This window comes from Rhamphochromis longiceps, linkage group LG8 (genome assembly GCF_057381845.1).
Source record: "Rhamphochromis longiceps isolate RC_006_pf linkage group LG8, R_longiceps_female_GT1.1, whole genome shotgun sequence".
NCBI classification, from domain to species: domain Eukaryota; kingdom Metazoa; phylum Chordata; class Actinopteri; order Cichliformes; family Cichlidae; genus Rhamphochromis; species Rhamphochromis longiceps.
The window spans coordinates 25,477,419-25,500,655 of NC_140564.1; the positions used below are offsets into that span (position 1 = coordinate 25,477,419).

Consider the following 23,237-nt stretch of genomic DNA (forward strand, 5'->3'; position numbering starts at 1 on the left):
TCCTTACAACCTCCGTGACTTAGCAGCCCAAATCACTTCTGCTTGCACAGGTGTTGTTCTTATAAGATTAAATAGCATGGTGCCCATGCGAGGTTTCCTTTGTGCTGTTGTAATTTCCATCATAATGAGCCAGTAAAATCATATTGCATCAAGCTTGAATCTAATGGAGAGGAGGAGGGAGTAATTTGGATCCCTGTTGGTCATCAACCCCTCGTTCTCATCTTTTTTTTCCCTCTGCTATTGTGTCAGTTTTTCCTCGTTCAGAGACTCGTTGAGGCTCTTGGTACGACTCTATATACCGCTGTGCCATTTCCCCACTGGCTTAATTAAAGGCTTAAAACAATGCTCTGTTAATAGGGCAGCCCTTCAGAGCAAACATCAATTTTTGCTCCTCTGCTGTCAGGCGCTAAAGTGAGATGAATTATCAGGGAGATGCAAGCTAGAGAGCCGCATATGATGGATCAGGCACTGCCCTCTAATCACCGCTTTTTCATTTCCTCTAAGAATCTGTTTCATTTGCCCATAAGACAGATATGGAGGCAGGGTTTGGGAAATCTCCAGCTCCTAGACTCAGTGATAGATATCACCTGTAAACTTTTTGTTGACTGTTGTTCAGGCTGAGAAATTGTTTCAGTAGATAAATGAATTGAGATTGACGGCTCAGTTGGCGGCCATTAAATGACTGTTTCCATAAGCGTCATGAACAATTTGGTCTTGTCCTTCTGCTGCTTCATCATCTCCTGCAGTAGCTCAGTGAAGAGGCTAAAAGTTATGGTTCCTTTCAGTTTGAGGCCATGAGATTAATATTTCCTTTTATAGATTTAAAAAAAAAAAAAAAATGCCTTGCTAGCATGCACAATGTTATATTGGAGAGATTGATCAGTAATGACGGTGCTCTATTATCAGCACCCAGCTCACTTAATGAGCTATCATTATGTTAAATTTCATAAGAAAGATGGTTAACTTATAATTGGGTAGTATTTTAATTGGATGGGCTGCTTGTCTTTTAGATACTTTTGAGATATGTCGTCCTTTTGATCCGAGCGCTCTGTGATACCATTTGCGTTCTGGCTTTGGTTGTCTATAATTTGTTCCTGATTATTTGACTGTAACGCAAACTATCCATCTCATTACTGTTTAAAAAATCAACAGCCAGAAAAAAAATGTTATTTAGATATAATACAAAGTGCAGATCACTATAAATTCTTTCATCTGTTATCTTAGCTTCAAACAGGCTTTGGATTGTGAGATTTGTTTTGCAAAAACCAGCTGATGTACAAACCTTTGACATTAACTTGTGTTGTGTTATGAATTTACTTTTGCTCTACTGTTACTTCTTATACTTTTACATTCTCTTCACCAGAAATAGCAAATGCCAAACTGTTGTTTTTACATTTTTCATCCTGGTAATAGTTTTTTTTTTTTTTCTGGCCTACACTGCTTCAAAGAGCTTTCAGCATAATTCGTGATTTCAAATCCTTTTGATTTCAATTTTCATTAATATACAGAGTGTCATTTTACCCAGAATATTTATCATAAAATAACTCCTTTTTATAAAGTGTTTAGTTCAAATAATTTCAGCCTTCGAGTTTGAATACAAACCCCACAAAACATGCCGGACGTGTCACATAATTAAAGTGACCCTGTAACTAAAATGCAAAAAGATATATTTCATCATTTCTAAACCTTTCAGTTTCTTTTCTCTTAGTCTTGTTATTTTTTTGTGGTTATTGTTCTTCGTTTCGTTAGGCAAGCAGCCCAGTAAAATGCATTTTCTATCACTTCCTCCTCTGCAACTGGTCTGTTTGGTGCTCCTCAGTGTGTCACATACCTTCTCCCCTCTATAACAAAATCAGAAAAGATCGACCCACTTCTTACCAGTGAGGGACACTTTTTTTCTCTTTTCTTTTCTGAACCTTTCTTCTCTAACGCTGCTTTATTCGACTTACTTCCATTCTTTTTCTCCCCCTATATGAAATAAAAGAGTTGTCATGGTAACATTACTGGATTCATCCCAGTGATAAAAGTGAAGAGTTTGGTTGGTTGGCCTCTAGAGACCTCCTGGTTCCCTCCAAACACACATCTCCATTGCTCGCATTACGCCTTAACAGCTGGTGTGACTCATGTTTCTGCCTCGCATCTAGATCTTAATTGCTGCACAGAGAGCCGTCTGTATTTCTTTTGCTGGGAGGGCCTCTCCCTGTGTACCACGGCAATTTGGAAATATGGTTGCAAGATTCCTCACCTGTATTTAATTTTCCATCAGGATTGCTGAAGGCTCTTTATCTTGGAGATTCATTCACAGTTGAACATAAGAAAAAGAACAAATGTGGGATATCCTCCAGCTCATCCAACCATTTGAGTCTGTATGGGCTAGGGTGTTGCTGGAGCATGCATCAGTGACTGCTGGCTGCTTTGAAGCTCCTGTGACATTTATTAGCAAACTCTAATAAACAGTGTTGGGTTTGTTAGTCAAAAAAACATTCAAGTCATCATTTTTTGGAGTAATACATTACTTCTTTGGAAGTAAAAACACTACTTTTTAGATTACTTTTGTTTTTCTCCACAGCATCATTCAATATCTGTTGCCAGGTAATTACCAGTTAATTTATGCATGTAGAGGAGGCTGACGTGTTTTGTTTTTTTTTAATGACTGCTTCTTTGTAATTTGAACTGCACCAGCATTTTATAAGGATTTTGTCATCAATAAATGATTGGGTGGTCTCCCATAGCTATAGATAGCTCATGTAACCTTTGCACTACAACAGCACTTAAATAATTATTTGCGCTACATATACATATATTTATATTTTATATTGCATGTTTTCCCCATATTTTGTTCCCTTTCATATATTTATATGGAGTAGTTAGTCTTTTTATACTCAAGGAAAAAATTCACTTCAATTTAATAAAGTCCAACCTTTTTCCACTGCAGCTAGCAACACTACCCTTATATTGTTCTGCAGCTTCAGTGAGCATTGTGTAGTAACACATGAAGCAGCCTTTCACCTTGCTCCAGGTTCTGTTTAAGGTGGTGCTGCAGCTGACAGCAGGTCTCCAACAAGAACAAGTGCAACTGCAATACATATGAAGTACTTATGTAAGCATTAGGTAGTGTGTTTTTTTTTTTTTTTTGTTTTGTTTTGTTTTTGCACACTGTCCTTTTAATTTTGTCCCATATATCTTAACCTTTTGGTCACTGAATTTTCAAACAGTAGTGCATTACAGATGCATATAATGTGTAATTCCAATAAAATGTATTTTTGTAATGGATTGTGCTTTTGTCAATACCCCACATCTCCACCACTTTCCATAACCCAGACAAATACAACAGACACAAATGAACAAAACCACAACTTCCTTTCTGGAGGTAAAAAAGGCCATTATCATCTATAACTCAGTATGTGGGAATACCCATCCATGTATCTACTCCCGAATACGATTGAGCAACAGAAACATTTTTTCCTCAGTTAGTAGCATACAAAGATAGAGACGGGCAAGAGAACCACTTCTTAGGCACTTCATACACTTTGTAGACTTTGTATGTACACTTGTCTCTTTGGTACTTTCTAATCAGTCTTAGTCTGAATGTGCTCGTCAGTGCTGAAGAACTGAGACTAACTGAAACTTACATGCCCTCACAGATGGAGGAGTCTGGTCCTCTGTGTGTCAGAGAAATATTTCCATTTTAATATAACATGGTTTCTGTGAAGCGTTACAGAGAGGAGAAGTGAAACCGTCAACAGCATTGCATAGCATTAAGGGAAGGCGAAGTAAACATGATGTTTGCATTTGAGGATTATTTTGGTGCCTTTGCATTATTATCTTAATGTTGTTAGCTATTATAAGCATGATGTAAATGCAGTACAATATATTATATGGATATTAAGGCAAAAAATAACCATAAAATCCAAGTAAAGAGGGGGGAAAAAAATCAGAATTGGTAAGACAGGTCAGGTGAGGTAAGAACAGGAGTTTGTGTGTGTGCGAGCATCCCTTCTGCTCAGCTGTGTTTTGTGCTTTGGTAGGTCAGGCCTAATTAAAGCTCAAGGAGAAGTTTTCTAGCAAAGCCTTGTGAGGATTAACTACCATGAAGCAGCAATGTTATATCAGTTGCTTTAGAGCTGCTCAACCATTCCTCGCTTCACTGAGGTAGTCAAATTAAAATCCCAATCAGGAGTTTGTTCACGTGATGATAGATTATGGAGACATGGTGATTTCACTGCTGGTTAAGGTCTTTCTGTGTCTCGTGCAGCTTGCTTTACTGCCAGTTAGATAAGTGTCAAACAGGAAGACCTTACTCTTGGCCTTATTTTGAATTGTTCTTGAAATATGTTTCGTGCAAGATTTTGCCTTTAAATAAAGATATGCACGAAAAGGGTGCACTATAAGTCGTCTCATTTAGCCAGCATTCTACTTATTTTTGCAGACTTTAGAGATAAAGAGTCACTCTTCCTGCTTGTGTATCTTAATGCTTATCAGACCTTATATTCATTAAGCTGGGTGTGCTTTCATGCTTTCTTTTCAGAGTAATTTTAATTACCTTCTCTTTTCATTTTTGATTAGCTGGTTGAGGTAAAACTGTGGGAACAGTAAATCATTACAGTATGCTTTTATTCTTCAAAAGTATTTAAGCAAATTCTGTAACTTTTTCTTTAGATTTCCTTTTAATTAGCCCCAAATCTTTTGTTAGATAACAACAAACATCTTCTCTTAGTGTCTTACTGGTTTTCTTTTGTTCTTGTATTGGTCTCTTGGTAGCTGATTATTCTTATCCTTTGTACAAATCTCTTGAGTAATCCATCTTTTTATGTGAATTTCTTGTGCAGTCTGTCAGCTGTAAACAGTACGAACTCTAGCCGTTCATAACCATGCCTTTCCAGTCGTCTTCCACTTGTTTTTTTTTCAGTGTGTATCTGGCTTTGTCTATTCACATCAAAGGAATGACACTTGACTGGCAGCAGCAACCTCTTTTCACCTAGTCTTGCACACATTGCCATCCACTTATCTCTTCTCTGCAGCACATATACACTGTACTAACCAGAGGCAGGATAATGCTCTGCAAATGAATGACGGCACTTTGGGGACCTCATGGGTATTATAATCAGTGGAGACAAAGAGCTGACGAGTGGAGGGCAGCAGGTTAATGAGATCACCCATGAGGTGAGGGTGCCTACCTTTTTAAACCTGGGAGGCCAAGCCTGCTTCAGTACTCTGATCCAATCCAGTCAAGTCAGGTGGTCAGTGGCCAAAAAATCAAAGACAGACTCTTTCTGTCCGATCCTTCAATTTAAACTTGATTGTGTATTGAATGCACTACTTTCTCTTCTCCAGGGAAGCTTCGTGGCCAGCATGACTGGCGTACTGAGGCAGATGGACGACTATCATTATGCTCATCTGATCAGCACCTTTGGCAAGATAAGGAGTGATGTAGTGGTAAGTACACTCTGTCAGTGTTTCTGTGTCTGCTGGATCTTCAGGCCACATTGTCGTTTTATAACTTAAAATACTTGCCTGTGCTTCAGAATGATTTTGCTCTGTCTTATCTAGAAATCAAAAGTCAGATTAGAGCTTTTATAGAGGAAAAAATACAATTTCTTTTGCAATAAAGTATGAAATTGAATTTTTCTTAGTCCTTGCACTTGGGCCGATACATGTATTGCACTTCCTCTTGGTGATAGTAGCTCCTGAGGGAAAATGATCACTTGTTGCAACCAACAAGCTGTGGAGGAGGGATAAATCTCGCAGAGGTTATGGGTTTCAGCTCAGAATAATTCTGCCCTCAAAGCAGCCTTTCTCTCCTATCTCCTGCCAGATTAGCATTCAGTTACTCCACTCTGTTTGCTTTTGCTCTTTGGAGATTTTTTCATCGTATGAACACGAATCTGAGTCAGGTGAAGCTTTATAAAACGCACACTGACAGATACGTTGGCATTGCTTGTAATTTGAAAAATCACTTTTTTTGTACTCGTGTGACTGAGTTGGCATGCACTGACATCCCATTCTCTCTTAAAAGCACTATTTATTTTAATTGCATGTTTTGCTTTTTGTTTTTTTATTGAGGCTTAAATGTAATATTTTCAGTGGATTTTAGAAGAAAATCCAGTTTGGGACTCCTTATCCAGTTCCCATAGCAGGGTAAGGAATCACTGTAATGAACGTGAATCTTTCTGCAGGTTTGTGGTACCTGAAGATGGTTCGGCTATGGGTCACTTATAGATCCTGATGCTGGCTGTAGCCCAGATGAGGATATCTTTTTGTTGTGTGGCGTCACTGAACATAACAATTGTAATCACAATTAATTTGGTAAGACTCATAAAAAGGGACATCGGCACCAGATGGCAATAGTAAACATGCACAGCTGTGTAGCGCTGGTTATTCCTTCCGGAGAAGAAAGCTGTAACCTGAAACAAAAAAAAGAATTTGCTGATGGTGCAAGTTAATAGGCTTATCAATATCACTGGCCCACCAATAAAGCACAGTGAAGCTAAACGTAATTACAGCCGTGTATTCCATTACATCAATGGGTTTATTTGATGTATTTTCAAGGCTTGTACAACTATTTCAGCCCATGTTCTTTCTGCTGCAACCCTGGTGATGTTAAACTGTCATGCAAACAATAATTTTTAAAAAAACAAAGAAACTATATAAAGCAGTAGTAGGAATTGCTTTTAAATTGATATTAACAGGCAGTACATAAAATAAGCAACAAATGAAGTTACGTAAACCCTAGAGACGGATGTGTGTGGAAGAAGATGAGCAGTTTGTGAAATACTTAAGCCTGTCTACACGCCTAAATGCATTGAGTTTCTCCCATGTGATTGGCTTATATTTGGTGAATCCAATAATCTTAGTGGTGAGTGCGTGATGCCTTTTAATTGTGACTTTGTAACCCTTAAAACATGTAAAGTTAGGGAGTGCAGACAGAGTAGATATGACTAATGCTATGTTTTAAATGGTAATGGTCATTGTAGGTGTTACCCAGATATCTGATGAATATTAGTTGTGTAATATTAACAAAATACTGGATTATTAGTTTTGTGTGCTACCTGCAAAAGAGAAATACACGAGTCACCTTGACCTTTAAAACGAATCTAAAACCCGTTTCTGCCTGAAAGCCACGGACGACAAACCGTTCATTTCAGATTACTCTTATCTTGGAAGTAGGAAGAATAGCAGTTCTCATTTTGAAAACTTTCTCTCTTTCACAGGATTTCCTAATGGAAACATTTATCATGTTCAAAGATCTCATTGGAAAAAATGTCTACCCCTCTGACTGGATCATAATGAACATGATGCAAAATAAGTAAGTACGACACTGCTGGAAATGCACACGCAAACACAAACCATAAACTATACTGCTTTCAACTCGCTTCACTACGGTTGCTAAGGAACAGCAGTCGGAAGCGGGTATGAATATTTTCAAATGTTTTTCTCTTCATGCAAATATCGGCACAAGGCCTCAGCAGTGTAGCAATCAGATGAGCAGTCAGCGCAGCCGCAAACAATCACATGAATTATAGATGCTCTGGTATACGCTGCTAATCTCCAAACTTAGTCTCAGAATCTCTCTGCTTTTTTTGTGCTGTTCTGCAGCAGGCTTCTGGGTTATTGATGCAAACCTTTTTTAAATGCAATTTTAAAAATTTAAAGCAAAGTTAGATGCTTTGCAGTTTAGTCAGTAGTGGGGTTTTTCTGTAGCTTTCAGTTAAGTTTAGAGTTCTTTGTATATTTTGGGGGATTTCTTAGTGATTTTTTTAAATAAGGAAAGTCAGCATAGCCAACAGTTAGGTTTTTCTTTTTTAATTTATATAAAATATTCACTTTTAAAAAAACACGACATCAGAATGAGTTGCTGAGCTCTATTATACAGTGATACCAAAACAGCTGCCAGATGAAATGCTTGAATCTTTTTTCTTTTTTTTTTTTTTGACAAAGAAAATTCTCCCTTCTCCACCATCATTCATGTATTATCATGATCGCTGGTTAAATTCTACATTCAAATTCCCCATGGACAGATTACTCTGCTAAATTTAGCATTATAATACTGTCTGAGTCCCAACTGACAGGGGAAACAAAAAGACAAGAAACAAAAGGCGTAGTTAGAGAGATGATAGCCAATGCAGATGTGCCAAAATCTGCCGTTCTCCTCGGATGGCTTCTTGATGCTGGCTTGAAACGTAAGCTGATCCCTGTAGAGCCCCTTGGTGAAATCCTCACAGCAAAAATCAGCATGTTTACAGCCTGGTGCCTAAAGTGGGTTTGGACTCACTTTTTTCCACCAGGATAATGTTTTTGTAATTCATCTGCTAACTAGCTACCTGTTCTAGCTTCAGAAAACAACCTTTAAAATCTTACACACCACATGCACAAAACGGGCCACCTACACAATGCATGGAGCTTCCCTCTGCTTTTGTGCTGATATCAGTGGTAGAGGACGTTTTGGAGCTCTGTAGGACTTAGCAACCCACCTCTGTCATTTTATGTAATCTGAGGGACCAAAGATCAAGATCATCCAATACTGATTTTCAGTCTTGTCCCTTGTGTACAGAGATTTTTCCAGGTTTCCTGGAATCATTTTATTATTAGTTTTATTTGTGGATGTTGAGATACTTCATGTCAGTGGTACATCATTAAACATGAAACTGAAATTATTGCAAAATTTGTAGATGTAGTTTTTTGCAGATTGGTGAACCTCTGCCCATCTTCACTTCTGTTAAAATCTTCTTCTCCAAGATCTGCTTTTTATACCCAGTCATCTCCCTGACCTCTTGCCAATTAACCTAATTAGCTGAAAAATCTTCCTCCATTTGTTTCTTTTACTTTTCCAGCCTTTTGGTGGCCCCATCCCAATGTTTTTGAGATGTGTTGGTGTCATTAAACTCCAAATGAGCTCATATTTTTCATGAAATAGTAAAATGCCTCACTTTAAACATTCAACATGTTTTCTATCTTAAGTGATCATTGCATTCTGTTTATATTAACATATATTAACATTTTACACAGCATCCCAACTGTTTTAAGAATTGCGAAAGTTTGTACTTTCTTCCACAATGCCATCAAAAATACCAGTTTTTAAAAGCATTTAAGGTAATATGCATCTCACACAAACAGAATTGTATAGCAATGCTTCGAGCTTAATCCTTTTGGGCACCTTGAAAGTGGCCATTTATGGCAGGTGCAGAGCTCATAGCAGCAACCTCTAGTTTACTGTGAGCAGTTTTCACCCCCTGCCCAATCTTTCTAAAACCATTCCAACATCATTGCCAGCGAGGACATTTGACTAGAGATTGCATTGCTTTTCAATTTAGATTCTTGTGCTTTCATTAGTCCGTCGGATTGCTGCAAGCCAGATTCCTTTTGGAATTCAGAACAGACATTGTCTGCCACCTGAGTCACATTGCTGAAGTCTTTGGCATAGCTTCATGAGCGTGTTCCCCGGTATCCCGCAGATGTGAAAATCACATCTGTTCTGCTTTAACCTGAGCAAAAATACCAGGGAATAACTCAGTGCTGGACCCTACTGAGCCACACGCAAAGCACACCAGCAGTCGACGCCATGGTGTGTTGGTCTCACAAGCTTATTCACACACTCCATACCGATTGTGATCCTTTACTTTTCGGAACAGCTTTGGGGGTGTGAGGAGCTTCACTGAGCAATTGAATCTAAGATCACACTTTGTAGCACGCGTTTGAATCTTTGATTCACACTCAGTCTCCTGCCTCAGCAGAATCTTACCCAACAAGCTTTTGCCTGTTAGCAAATAGCTGGAAAGAGATTAATTCTGAATACTAGTTTATATATTCAGCCACTTGCTGGAGTTAAATTGCTGTTCAGCTCAATGAAAAATAAGCTTGTCAATGTCTGGCTGATCTCACAGTCTTTATACTCGAGTCTGTTTGAATACTGCAGGTGTTAGCTTTGCCGCAAATTAGAAAAACTCTTTTATTTGTCGCCATCCTCCAGAATGTGTTTGATCAATGTTTTTTTCCTGCTCCTCACACTGAGAACTCAAGGTGACATAAGAGAGCTGTAAATGTTTTACATTAACAATCTAACAGAAAAGGGAGTATTTGGTATACCTCATGTGCCCTTCCTTTTTTGTTTTCTTTTTCTGAGTACAGGATTAAAGACAGACTAAATTCATAACATCCTCCACAAACTTTGAACCATGTCTTTATCTCGATCTGTGTTCTGAAGTTACTTTGTGTTTTTTAACAAATAAACTTGCAGATTTCAGTCCTGGTGGATTAAAACTTTTGTTACTGGGGTTAATTATAGTTTAATAGTGCAGGTCAGACAGTTTAGGAAAACAAGCCACTATCATATTCATTCATAACTAGCCATTTTAAATCATTCTGCAAACTGTGATCTGAATTATGCTGCACACGGCATGAATCTGCCAACAATAGGGATACAACTGGTAGCTCACAGTTCTTCATCAGCTCACAGTGGCTAGTGGCTGCTGGGTCTTGTTCCATAAGCCCACTACCCCACAGTATCTAAAACGTATCCACATTTGAAAGATGCAGAAAATTACCATTCATTGTTTGGATGACACCTTTTGATGAACAAAAAGAGACCATCTATATTCACTGTAAGCAGAGGTAGTGGCTTATAGCACCAAGCCTTCGGAGCACTCATTTGATCCCTTTCTAGTTGTTTCCACCAACATTTACAACTTCATGTGACCTCAGTGACCATGGACTTACATTGACAGCTAAACCATAACCACCTGCTTTACAGGGGTTTCACACTTTGGCCCCGTGGACAGTAATGACCCATGGCTTTTTTTCCACACTGTGGCTCATTTGATGACTTGAATGAGTAATAGTGGGTCAGCAACTCTAAGGAAAAACTTCCAAGAGGACAAGAGGGGTAGGGGTTAAGTGGAATTTCTAAGAGAAGCCATTTTAAGCCAGAAGATCTCACAGAAAAACCTTTTTTTTTTTAAAGTTAAAAACCCAAGAATCATTGTCAGATTGGTTTTGTTAACACAACAGTAATTTGACGTTGCCTTTTATTTATCAGTCGACATGAAACAACTTTCCAGTTCAGCAGAACTCATTTATTTTATGTCCTTATAGCTGTCTGTTGGTCTCCACCAACATCTCAACAAAGAAAGTCTTTCTCTTCAGCTTTATTCACTAGTTCATTTTTAACTCTGTCAGTCTGCTACTTTGGCAGGTTATGTGCAGTGGGTCTATTAGAACTTTTTGTCTGAAAAAGCTTCCTGCTGCTTCTGGGAATGATTAATGATAAAGGTGATATTAAAATATGCAGTGAATGTGTCATAACTTCAGAACAATTACCTTGTGATATTTGAGCTTTTTAGTCCTGAGGGCAACTGAAGATTATGGTGATATCTATCCATAGGTTTACCATGACTAAAATAAGGAATAAAGTGCTTTAATTTGCCATTCATATTAAAATAGACCTTTAAAAAAATTACTTTATTGCTGTTTTGTCAAGTGCTTGAAAATGTGTGCAAAACTCTCGAGCCACCCCTCATTTTTTGTTTTGTTTCTAAGGACCCTGACTTTCCTGTCATTAAGCAGTAGATCTCCTGGCTTTCTGAATGTCTTTTTCCAATTTTGTCTTTGGATGTTGGTGTGCAGTGTGTCCTTTAAAAAAGTAAAGGAAGATGGACAACTCGATGGCAAAAGTGGCAAAGCCGAAAAAACTATCTACAGCAGAAAATAAAGGAGGTCATACCAAACATTAACTTTTAAGTTCTTTATAAATAGAAAGAAATTAGGTGGCTCAAGACTTTTATACAATATATACCGCTGGTTCCTGAGCAGTTTGCACATGCCGCATTCAGCATGTGGCTCACCAGCACCAGCAGACAGCTCTTTCTTCTCCACACATCGTGATAGCACCACTAATGAGATGAGAATCACGTCCAGAACAATGTGCACTGGCAGTGTTTTTTTCAGCTGTAAGACACAGCACTTGAACAGCTGTGAATGTTGAAGCAACCAGAAGACTTGATTGAGAACAGATTGAGTAAAAATTGTTGATCAGCTGTAATTACTGCAAAAAAAACTCTCTAAACACTCTAAACTCTCTAATTACTGCAACAACAAAAACATATTTAACAAATTGGGTGATATATTTTTCAGAGCCATAGCTAAATCAATTGATATATTTATATATATATATTTATTTACATTTTTAAAGGGCATTGTATATAGATAAAACCAAACTGTCTTCTGTATTTTTGCAACACACAATTGAATATATGATATACCCTTCATGTCTCAGAGGGCTACTTCCATCATATTTTAATGCTGTGATTTGAATTAACATTAGATGGACTTCTCAAAAGTTAATTCCACAAAATAAGACCAACGATTTGTGGCGTTGTGTTAATTGTGACTAAGAATAGTACTTTGAGATGAATGGGTTTTTTGAGAAGCTTGCAAGGCAGATGAAAAGATGAAAGCCTCAACAAGTTAAAGAAGCAGCTCCTTAACTCTAACCTACTCCATCACACAGACTCATTAGGATCGGGTTTCTGGAGCTGGATGGTTGCCATTTGGAGTTGACTAATGACTAAAGACTAATCCTAGTCCTTGAGGGCAGGTCTATGGGAAGAAGGATGAAGGGCTTTAAAAAGACTGAAACTGATGTTGTTGTCGCCTTTGTCCCCATGTATAAATCAGCACTCACCAAATAAAATAACAGTTCTTGTGGTTTTGAGGGTGTCTGATTTGAAATCTTCTTGTTGTAAAGACAATTTTATTTAACGAATGCTATTTGAAAACCTCTGAATTGATTGTGGTCTAGTTGCAGAGAAATTTTAGGGTTCTTTTAAAACATCCCTTAGTCAGTTTCAGCAGTTGTTGAAATTTTTGTTAGCCTTGAAATAAGGATGCTGTTTCTGTCTTTAAAGACAAAGCTCACACCTGTCACACCTGGCACTGTCTTTATTTTTCCAATTGACTACACTGTGCAAAAGTCTTGAGCCATCCCTTGTTTCTTTACATTTTGCTTTCACAGAGCCAGACTTTCTTGAAAATGTTTAAGTGGTCTTGAGCACAGTAATCTCTTTATAATCTTCACTGTTTTGGTCATTTTAGTTAATAGTATGATGCAATTTCAAAGAAGATTTTTTACAAAGTAAAAGCAGTTGGTGAATAAATCTTCCAGTGTATGTCGTTACATAGATGTTTTATACCAGACCTTCCAAACACCCTGTCCACACTCTTTTTCACAGCATTAGTGTTGTCAGCTGAAAAGAAAGGTCTGACCTTTCCATAGCTTTCAAACCATGCCGCTTTGTTAAATCTGTGGAAGTTACGCAGTCACTCTCCGATGTTTGGTTTTTGTCTGCTTCCTCATTTGCAGTTTAGAATTAATGACATCTACAATCTGTTGCGGTGTCATTACATATGGTTTCATGATATAGCGTTGCCTGATGTACTGCATAATGTTATACTGCTCTATGCGTTAAAAACTGTAAGGTGATCTTACATCTTGATATACACTCAAGGATTTACTGTTTACATGTCAGGCACACCACTCTCACACATCAGTCAGAGTACACTATTTGAAGTTTGTGTTGATGTCTGGCACTTTGTGTGTATCTGCTCGATGATCAGCCTTTGCCCAGGCCAGTTTTTGCACCTCATCTATGTCTGTCCTCTCAGAACATAACTGACGTGTTTGTAGTACACCCGACGACTGCGCCTTTCGCACAATTACTTCTGTCTTTAGATCAACAATATGTCAAACTTAATAGCCTCATTTAATGATGTGTATTTATTTTGGCATTCAAACGAGCCCTGTTGCACACTGCACTCAGCATCAATTAAAAGCGTACCCATAGCATGAATGCCCATCTGCTAACATGCCCAGGCCCCATGTCATCTTTAAAACACTGATACGCTTATGGAACATATATTTCAGATCAGTCAGTATTTTATACTGAGTGAAACATTGTGGCCTGAGAAGCATTTAAGGTTTCATCTAATTTTCTTTATCTATATAGGCATATCAGTAGTTTTTAAACCATAAAATAAGCCAAAATGTTGAAAAAGTTTGCTTTTTAAAATCCGTTATAATTGTTTCATGACTCATTTGAGAAATTTAACTGTGCCTCATTATCTCATCATTGCTCAACATGAACTTTGCCAACACTGCCTGACCCCAGTTCACAAAGTTTCTGTGCTCACCAGTGTCTGGAGTTCTGTTGAATCCTGCTTGTATTACCTCATTAGTAATCTTCTCACCTCCTTGCAAAATTTTCCCCCGGATGAAAGGCAGCGCATGCTGTCGTTGTTACATCTCAGGTCTCTGTGTTTATAGGCTGCTGCATGGTTGATTGCTACAACACTAACATCATACTGCCTGGTGCTGCAGAGTCAAAGGGACTGCAGCTTTTTATCACATTATTTGCATAACAGACAGGCCCTCACTGGCCTGCGAGTTCATCCAGACAGATCTTTAAACACTGAGTTTTTTATCTGATAGCACCATGAGGGCCATATTTCAGTTTGTCACACTAAACTAAAGCTGCTTTCACACATAAACTGCACCCCTGAACTTTTCTCAACAGTAACCTGGCAGCGCTGTATGTGAGAACACAAATATCTCCCTCCATCAGATCAAACATTTACTTAGTCTGTACTCTGTACCAGTTTCTTAATACTGTCCTTGTGACATATGTATGAATAGCACATGCACATGCTGTCAATTCAAAGCACAGTGCTTTTCATTCATAAATAAATGAATAAAATAAAGTTATAAGAGGCTTTTATTTTTTCCTGGAGGTCAGAGGATGATTTCAGTTCAGCTCACAGACACTGTGCTTTCTAATTTCTTTAAAGGAAAGGAACAGTTCCCCAGGCTTCAATAATGACATCTCTCAGGTCATGTGTCAGTTCTTCCTGTTTTTTAAGGACATGACTTTCAGATACTGTTTGACTAATGTAGATAGTATTTTAGGCCTGCCACTTCTTCTTTTGCCTTTCACTTGTCCAATTGCCTCACAATTTTTAAGGCAAGGCAAGGCAAGGCAAGTTTATTTGTATAGCACAATTCAACAACAAGGTGATTCAAAGTGCTTTACAGAGACATTAGAAACAAGAACAAATAAAAAGCATGATTTAAAATTGATTAAAACAAGCAAATAAACTAACTAACTAACAAACAAACAAACAACAGTATATAAAATCAAAACAGATAAAATCAGAACAGTAGATAAAATCAGTAGTTAAATGTAAGTTTTGAAATTTAAGCTTAAAGTGTGGATTTGGTGCTTTATTCAAATGCAGCTGAGAACAGGTGAGTCTTCAACCTGGATTTAAATAAACTGAGTGTTTCAGCTGATCTGAGGCTTTCTGGGAGTTTGTTCCAGATATAAGGAGCATAAAAGCTGAATGCAGCTTCTCCGTGTCTGGTTCTGACTCTGGGAACTGATAAAAGACCGGATCCAGATGACCTGAGGGATCTGGATGGTTCATACTGGGTCAGGAGGTCATTGATGTATTTTGGTCCTAAACCATTCAGAGCTTTATAGGCCAGCATCAGAACTTTAAAGTCTATCCTCTGACGGACAGGCAGCCAGTGTAAGGACCTCAGAGCTGGACTGATGTGGTCCACTTTTTTGGTCTTAGTGAGGACTCGAGCAGCAGAGTTCTGAATGAGCTGTAGTTGTCTGACTGATTTTTTAGGTAGACCTGTAAAGATGCTGTTACAGTAATCAAGCCTACTAAAGATGAATGCATGGACTAGTTTTTCCAGGTCCTGTTGAGACATCAGATCTTTTATCCTTGATATATTCTTGAGGTGATAGTAAGCTGACTTTGTTATTGTCTTAATGTGTTTTTCTAAGTTTAGGTCTGCATCCATCACTACACCCAAATTTCTCGCCTGGTTTGTGGTTTTTAGATGTATAGATTGAAGTTCTCTGGTGACCTGTAATCGTTTTTCTTTGGTGCCAAAGACTATTACCTCAGTTTTGTTTTTGTTTAGCTGGAGAAAATTGTGGCACAACCAGTCATTGATTTCCTCAATGCATTTACCAAGAGCCTGTACAGGGCCTCGGTCTCCTGGTGACATTGTGATATATATTTGTGTGTCATCTGCATAGCTGTGATAGTTTATTTTGTTGTTATTTATAATCTGTGCCAGTGGGAGCATGTAGATGTTAAACAGAAGGGGTCCCAAGATGGAACCTTGGGGAACTCCACATGTGATACTTGTCTGCTCAGATGTGAAGTTACCTATTGATACAAAAGGCTTAATAAGTAAACAACAAGCAAAACAAAAAAATCCTTCTCCACTCCTGAAGAAAGAAATGTCTAAAGATACAGCAGGTGGTTCATCTTTTGAGTCTGCTCGAATGATTCATAGGTCAATGTCAAGTGGATTCACAAAAATAAATAAAATTTAAAAATCCTTGTATTTAGACCACTTTAGAAATCCCAATAAAGAATGGCGTTTAAAATATAAAGAAATGAGGGCTGGGTCAAGGCTTTTAATTACTTCTGTAATATTTCTAATTCTCATTTGATTAGCTGTTGATTGTTAGAACTTGAAATTATGACAAATTTTATAACATTTTCAGGCAATTACAAGTCACTACTTCAGATTTGTGAATCCAGATTTTGAGTTTTATATTTGATGCATTGATTTTTTTTTTTTTACACCATTATCCTTGTAGTTTTAAGAGTTTCTTAGAGAAGTGGTTTAAACATTCAAATGGAGTGGCAAAGTTTTTCCCTCATTCTGAATGTAAGGTCTAACACATGATAGCGATACTTTGACTCACCCCAGTGATATTTCTGAGTCATTAAAGCTTTCCTAGGGTGAGCTGTTTGGTTTCTGACAACCTATTGGAAAGGACATCAATTTTAACCAGAGTCAGCTGCACTTTGCATTAGAGGAGAAGTTGTCACACAGAAGAGAAAATTGGGTTAAAATATAATGACAGTTAAATAGATCTGATATTATATCAGGTATGTGAAATAAAGGTAATCTAATTTAATTAATTGGACAGATAATGAAGGTTTTTGACCTTGCATTATCTCAGAGCACAGGCAGATAGGCCGTCTATTCAGCAAACCTATGCAAATAGCTCATGATCATTATCGGCGATGCTCTTTGAACTCAATTACCAAGCATGATCTGCTGATAAATTCTCATTAGCACCTAAGCTAGGTGTCTGTGCTGCAGATCATCTGACAGAGCTCAAGTCATTGTATCACAGCTGCAGGAACTTACCTGATTGTTATTTTTTTAAAGGCAACAATGGCATAAAAAGCAAATCCTCTGTTTTGCTGAAATGTACAGCACATCCATCATTCAGCAGTAATGGGGGTATTTTTCTGACGCTGACAGTTTGATGGACCATATTTATTATAATGATACAGTATGTGTACTGTATCAAAATGACTGTGTAGGAGGTGCTGTGTTGCCCTTGCGCTGCCTAATTAAAAAGTTAGTGATGTTTTTGTCTTCCTAAGCAGAAGTTAAGGAGGTCTTGTGTTTTGTTTTTTTTTGTGTTTGTTTGTTTTTTGTTCTTTTGCCGATGATTAGAGGTACCCTGATTTTCCCTACTGAGCCTAACATGAAAAAAATGGGAAAAAAAGCAAAAGGACCAGCTGTTTTATAGGAATTACAAAGTTGTAGCAGTATTCCAAGAAAAGTATAAGTTCTTAGCCAAGTAAAGACACAAGTCACTGATTAGTAGTAGTGTATATGCAAATCACCATTGTTTGTATTGTATTTGTAATGAAGTTATAAAGGACTGGTTTGTCACTGTCTGTCTTCATTTTGTTTCTCTCTGTTGCTTAATGACTGACCATTACTGTTTTTTAAATCAGCCAAAGCTCTTCTACAAGAATTTGGCTTTTTTTTCTTTTTTAGATTAGGAAAAAAAAGCTGTGGCACAACAGACCAACAGATGGTATAATTTACACTTAATGGTACTATGCAGACACTCATGATTCACACTCCGATTGCTGTGTCGGTACAAAGGATATTCCCTGAAATCAATATGGCAATTAATTATAGACTGTACAGAAATTACTCATTTTTATGAATAATAATTCTTCACTGACTAACTGAAATACAGACAGAGATGAGATTTTATTACTCTATCACATTTCCTTTTAAGGACCATTATCTTATTATAGTTAGATATTTCATATCTTTAATGTCACTATATATATATAAAATACACACACAGACACACACTTAATACTAAAGAAAATAGGCCTAAATTCCTTTAATCTTCTTTGAAATGGTCTTAGTCAGGAGTGTCTTAGTCAGAACCCACTGTGAGGGAGAGTATATTCTATTTTCATCCACCTCATTAGGTTTTTCACTTTAATTAATGGCAGGATGTGCTCACAGAGGAACTGTCCTGTCTGTTCGTTAAAGCCAATTATATGTCTGTGCAGAGGCAGACTGGTGGCTTCAAATAGGTTTTTAGATAGTGGAGTCTACAATATTGTGCGAACTTGTTTGTGGGAAGCAGTTCATGTTAGCATACGTTAGTACGATTTAATCACGTTTCAAGCCCAAGAAACTTCATATTCCCTGGATCATCATGCAGGTGTAGTGGAAACATGAAGGTAAGCTTTGATCAGAAAGGGAGATCAAAAAGGAGTGGTTGGGCACAACTGCGTTTTTGCATGCCGAGCCATATTTTGCTGAAAACTATGAAGATCCCGGATATTCGTATTTTATTTTGTCGTTTGACCCAGCGTTTACAACTGTTTGCTACATCACTCATGTTTACAAAGCGGCAGATGTGGTGTTTAGGATATTTCATGCCCTGTACCTATTATAAACTCACCTTCATCAAAATTAAATGCAAACCACAGCCTGTGATTAGTAAATTTGCAATTACCATGTCTTGTTGTCCCACTAATATGTAGTTGGTGTAATGCAAATATAGGTCATGTAGGGCTGTAGTTGTGCCTGTAGGCATCCATTTAAACACTCCAGTCTGGCTTTTTCTTGAGTTTAATTGGAAAATGTGTCACTAATAACCCATGCAACTTTGAGTTGCATTAGTTATTGCTGCAAGCCTCTAAGAAATACATATGGAAAAGGGGGAAAAAAACATTTAAGTTGTGTTATTTTAACGGGGCAATCCATAAATGTTTAATAAGCGCTTGTTTTTTGTTTTTGTTTATACAGTAGTATTCTTCACTTAAATTAATAGCTTAAATGGGGGCTCCCCAGTAATCTACAAAATAATGTCATAAATTAGCCAAAAGCATTAAGCACTAAGTGTTTTCTTTGCCCACACATGCAATGGAAGAAAAGCCATTTTAGCGTTGGTCCAGTGTTAAGTGTATCAACTATATTGGCATGTTCACAGCTGCAGAAAATTGAGTGAGGTGTGCAGAGAGGGTGCATGTGCTCGTGCAGACAGGGTGGTAATAGGCTGTCTCAGTGCTTAGGAGATGGCGGGGGTGTTCTGAGAGGGCAGAGAGCCAAAGAAATGGACTTCTAATGGCATATCCAAAGGTGTTCAATGACAGTTAACCTTTCCAGCTAATGATTAAGGTCACTCGTAATGTGTATCACACATCAGCCCCAGATAGCATTTAGTCACCAATGGAGATAAATGTGGAACATGAATATTGTATAACTTTAAAATACCCCGGGTCGTAGAACATTGCTGTTTTAACAGTGATGGTTATTCCTGTTCAAGGTCAGCTGTTTGGGGCAGTGGGAAACCCCGGCCCGGTCTGTACAGCAATGAAATTTCGACCTTCCAGCCCAAAGATTCTTACTGCCACAGAACTGAATTTTAAAGTCAGAAGCAGCTAATGGATGTGGATTTGCTAATTCCCACAATGAGACCCAGTTCCAGTAAGGATTTAGCTTGGACAATGACAAAAGCAGAAGGCTCTCTCGGGGCTGCCTGTGGAGCAGATGTCTGCTTACCTGCCAGTGTCAGTTACACGAGCGTTACATCTTAATGCTGCTTTATTGTCTGCTCATGAAACCCTGATGCAATCCACTCAAGTGGCATAACAATCGTCCTTGCTTCACCTTGCCATTTTTATTCCAATCTGATATATCTTCATCCACTATTGCAGGCAATCAGCTGTTGCTGTTGTCTTATTGATTTGTAATTGTGCTCGCAATAGCTGAAACAAGGACTAAGCTTGGAAAACCCTAAATGAAATGAGCCAGATTACTGAATTTGCTGTGTTAGACTGTTTTTTTTTCTTGCTTGCTAATTCTTAGAGATGGTACACACATTGTTGTGTAGCAGGTTCGACCAGGAAATTAAGTTAAATAGCGGATGGACCTCTGACTCTGCGAGTAGCAGTCATAATTCCCCTCTAAAAGCTTCATGCCACTTAAGTTATTAACATTTAATTCTGCAGCATCACAGTGGATTAACCCATCAGACAGTGTTCTCATTAAGATCTACTCATCAAATGTTTTTTCACCGGTGCCTCTAGCCTACTGTACCTCAGTCTGTCAGAGAGAGAGATTCAACCTGCTTGGCTATTCTGTTATAAGCACACATTTGTTCACAAGAGCAAACATCCATTCTTCGTGATAGTGCATACTGTTAATATTTCTTTCTTTGTGTGGTCACAGCTTTAAAACAAATGAGTTCATATTGGGTAACTCTGCAGTGAACAATGTTAAATTCATGCTGAGTTTCAGGACCAGCGCAGCACGTAGGGCAACAACAGGTAACTTCTGAAGGCAAAACTCAGATGAAGAAATAATTCACAAATATGAATTGCATCACATTAAAATACGTTTTACTTACTCTGCTTTTTATTTTATTTTATTCCAAGTAAAGTGGGCATGACCTTTTCAGTTTTATTGCCCCACTGTAGAATGCATGTCACATACAAGTAACATACAAGTTTGAAATCATTTTCATGTCCCTTAGTGATATGTCTGTCACTAAGGCTGGCCAAGGATGTGTTTGGATAGGCACCTGGGAAAATTGACATGTTCAATGGATACAGCCACAACCAGTGACCTTTGCATTATATAGTCTGTGCTCATCCAGGAATGGAGAGCGATTCCTCAACACCAGATATAGACACGTGCAGTCTATTCGCAGAGGGGTGACAGCTTGCATCCCTTTCAGAAGAAGCCATATCTTATGTTAATCATCCTGTATATAGTTATTATAGTTATGTTCTTTAAAATCTATTCCAAACACAATCTGGTGTTTATTTTTTTTGACTAGTATACATACTTGTTGAGGGCATCCTGCATTTTTTTTAACACTTTCCTCTTTTTTTTCTTTCTTTTTTTTCTCTCAGATGTTTTCGTTGTTAAGCATTGCTGATCATTTTAATCAGGTGGATGTTTTTTCGGTGGTGCAGTTTTATGAAATAATTTTAGAAAGCTGAATTTCAGTAAAAAGCTACTTACATTTCTTCTATACTCTTGAAAAACTTTTTTGTAAACAGCCAGCATAATCTTCTTATCTTTGCAGAGTGTTCCTACGGGCCATCAGTCAGTATGCAGCCGTGTTGAACAAGAAGTTTCTGGATCAAACCAACTTCGAGCTACAGGTAGGAACTGAACCATTGAATAAATATCTTGATATCAGCACTTCACATCTCAAGATAATGTTTTTTGTAGACAAGGCAGCACTGACATTTTAAGCACTATTACCCAACAGTTTTAGGAATAATTTTGTGGCATTTTTCTTATAGCCTGTAGTTTTATCTTGGGGCTGTTGGAGATGCCGCATTGTTGGATTTTCTGAATTGGAAAAAGATCACTGAAGGCAGCAGACATAAGAAAATAAATAAATAAAAATTGTGAAGAGGGAACATCAATTACCCTGTAATGGCCAGCAATTTTATGTGCATTTCTGAATATTTTAACCTGCTCACCCTGGAATTGAACAGCTTTTTCTACTTGTTTTTTAAATGTCTGAAATGTGGAAAAATGTTAATGTTGTCAACAACTGAACTGCTGTGAGCTTTGCTTTTAAAGCTTGGTCATTGTAACAGTCTTTTTCTACTGTTAATTGCATACAGCATTTGGAGCCGGAGGCCTCTTTATGGTTTAAGGAAAAAGCTGTGGGGTTTTCTCCATAGCTTAATGCACATGGGTTGGGCAAAGAGAATTTAGAAATTATCAACATCATGAAGAGTTGTGTTTTATACTCATGCATGGGCTGGCAGTAAAAAAAAAAAAAAAAAGCCAGACACCATTGCACTTTAGCTTCTGTCATTGTCTGATGTAGTGTGTTCTCTAGACGATGTTGGCCTAAATCAGCGCCCTCTTCATCCACTTGGACAGATTCCATTTCATCATTACATTGCAGTGTAATGAAACTGCAATGCTTTCCTGCTCACGTAGCATAGTACTGGATAAGACTGTTGTTAGAGCTATTTCTTAAAAATGTCCAAACTTTGTAATATATTGTATTATTTATTTAATCCAGTCTGTTACTGTTATTGTTTTGGAACAACTGTAACCAGACATTCTGAACTATTCTTTTGCTGCAATCTTCCTGTCTTTCCGTCTGTGTCTGGGTCAGCTGTGGAACAACTACTTTCATCTGGCTGTGGCCTTCCTTACCCAGGAGTCATTGCAGCTAGAGAACTTTTCAAGTGACAAAAGAGCTAAGATCTTCCACAGGTGAGAATGAACACTCTCAAAAAAACACGATGCCCTAATTTCCCACCAGCACAGCTCGAGTTCCCTCCCCAGCATGACCATGACAAGACTATGTATAATTCATCAGATAAACTATTTTCACACCCAGATATTGTCCAGTGTTGAACTCTCTCGCATGCAGTGCACAACAGGGCATTTTACACCGTGGTAAACCTGGCATTTCCCCTGACAGTTACCTAAGTTTTTATATTTAACTATGGGCTTAATTGACTTTATATTGGGGTAGCTGTTTGGTTTAAAGCCATTTCTGACCAATCTGAACATGTGCTTTCTCACATACATCCCAGCAGGGTGATATCTAAAAATGTTCCAGGTTGTAGTGCATGTGCAAACACGGCTTCCTGTGGTTCTGGCAGAGGCAGTACAGGCCTAATAAAGCTGTTTTAGTACTGCTGCTTTTGTCGACATTACCCAGCAGAGCTGTTTGCAAGAATACAAATGTTCAAATCAGTCACGTCGGACATTAGCTAGTGTTTACCCTTCCGGCCCCCCAAATACAGAGTCCCAAAAATCAGGTAACAGTTGTTGAATTCAGAGCGAGGCAGTGGGTGTCATTAGTCTTTGTCTCTTGCACACTGTACCTTGGCGACAC

At 38.0% G+C, this 23,237-nt stretch overlaps 1 protein-coding gene across 2 annotated transcripts in view; it reads left to right on the plus strand.

Moving 5' to 3' along the window:
• dock1 (dedicator of cytokinesis 1) overlaps positions 1-23,237 on the plus strand; it is a 204,070-nt gene that overhangs the window by 134,990 nt on the left and 45,843 nt on the right. For both annotated transcript variants that reach the window (XM_085416710.1, XM_085416711.1), the window contains exons 28-31: positions 5,335-5,436; positions 7,212-7,306; positions 21,447-21,525; positions 22,506-22,606. In XM_085416710.1, the coding sequence (XP_085272836.1) occupies positions 5,335-5,436; positions 7,212-7,306; positions 21,447-21,525; positions 22,506-22,606 (377 nt within the window). The remainder of the gene's footprint in view (positions 1-5,334; positions 5,437-7,211; positions 7,307-21,446; positions 21,526-22,505; positions 22,607-23,237) is intronic.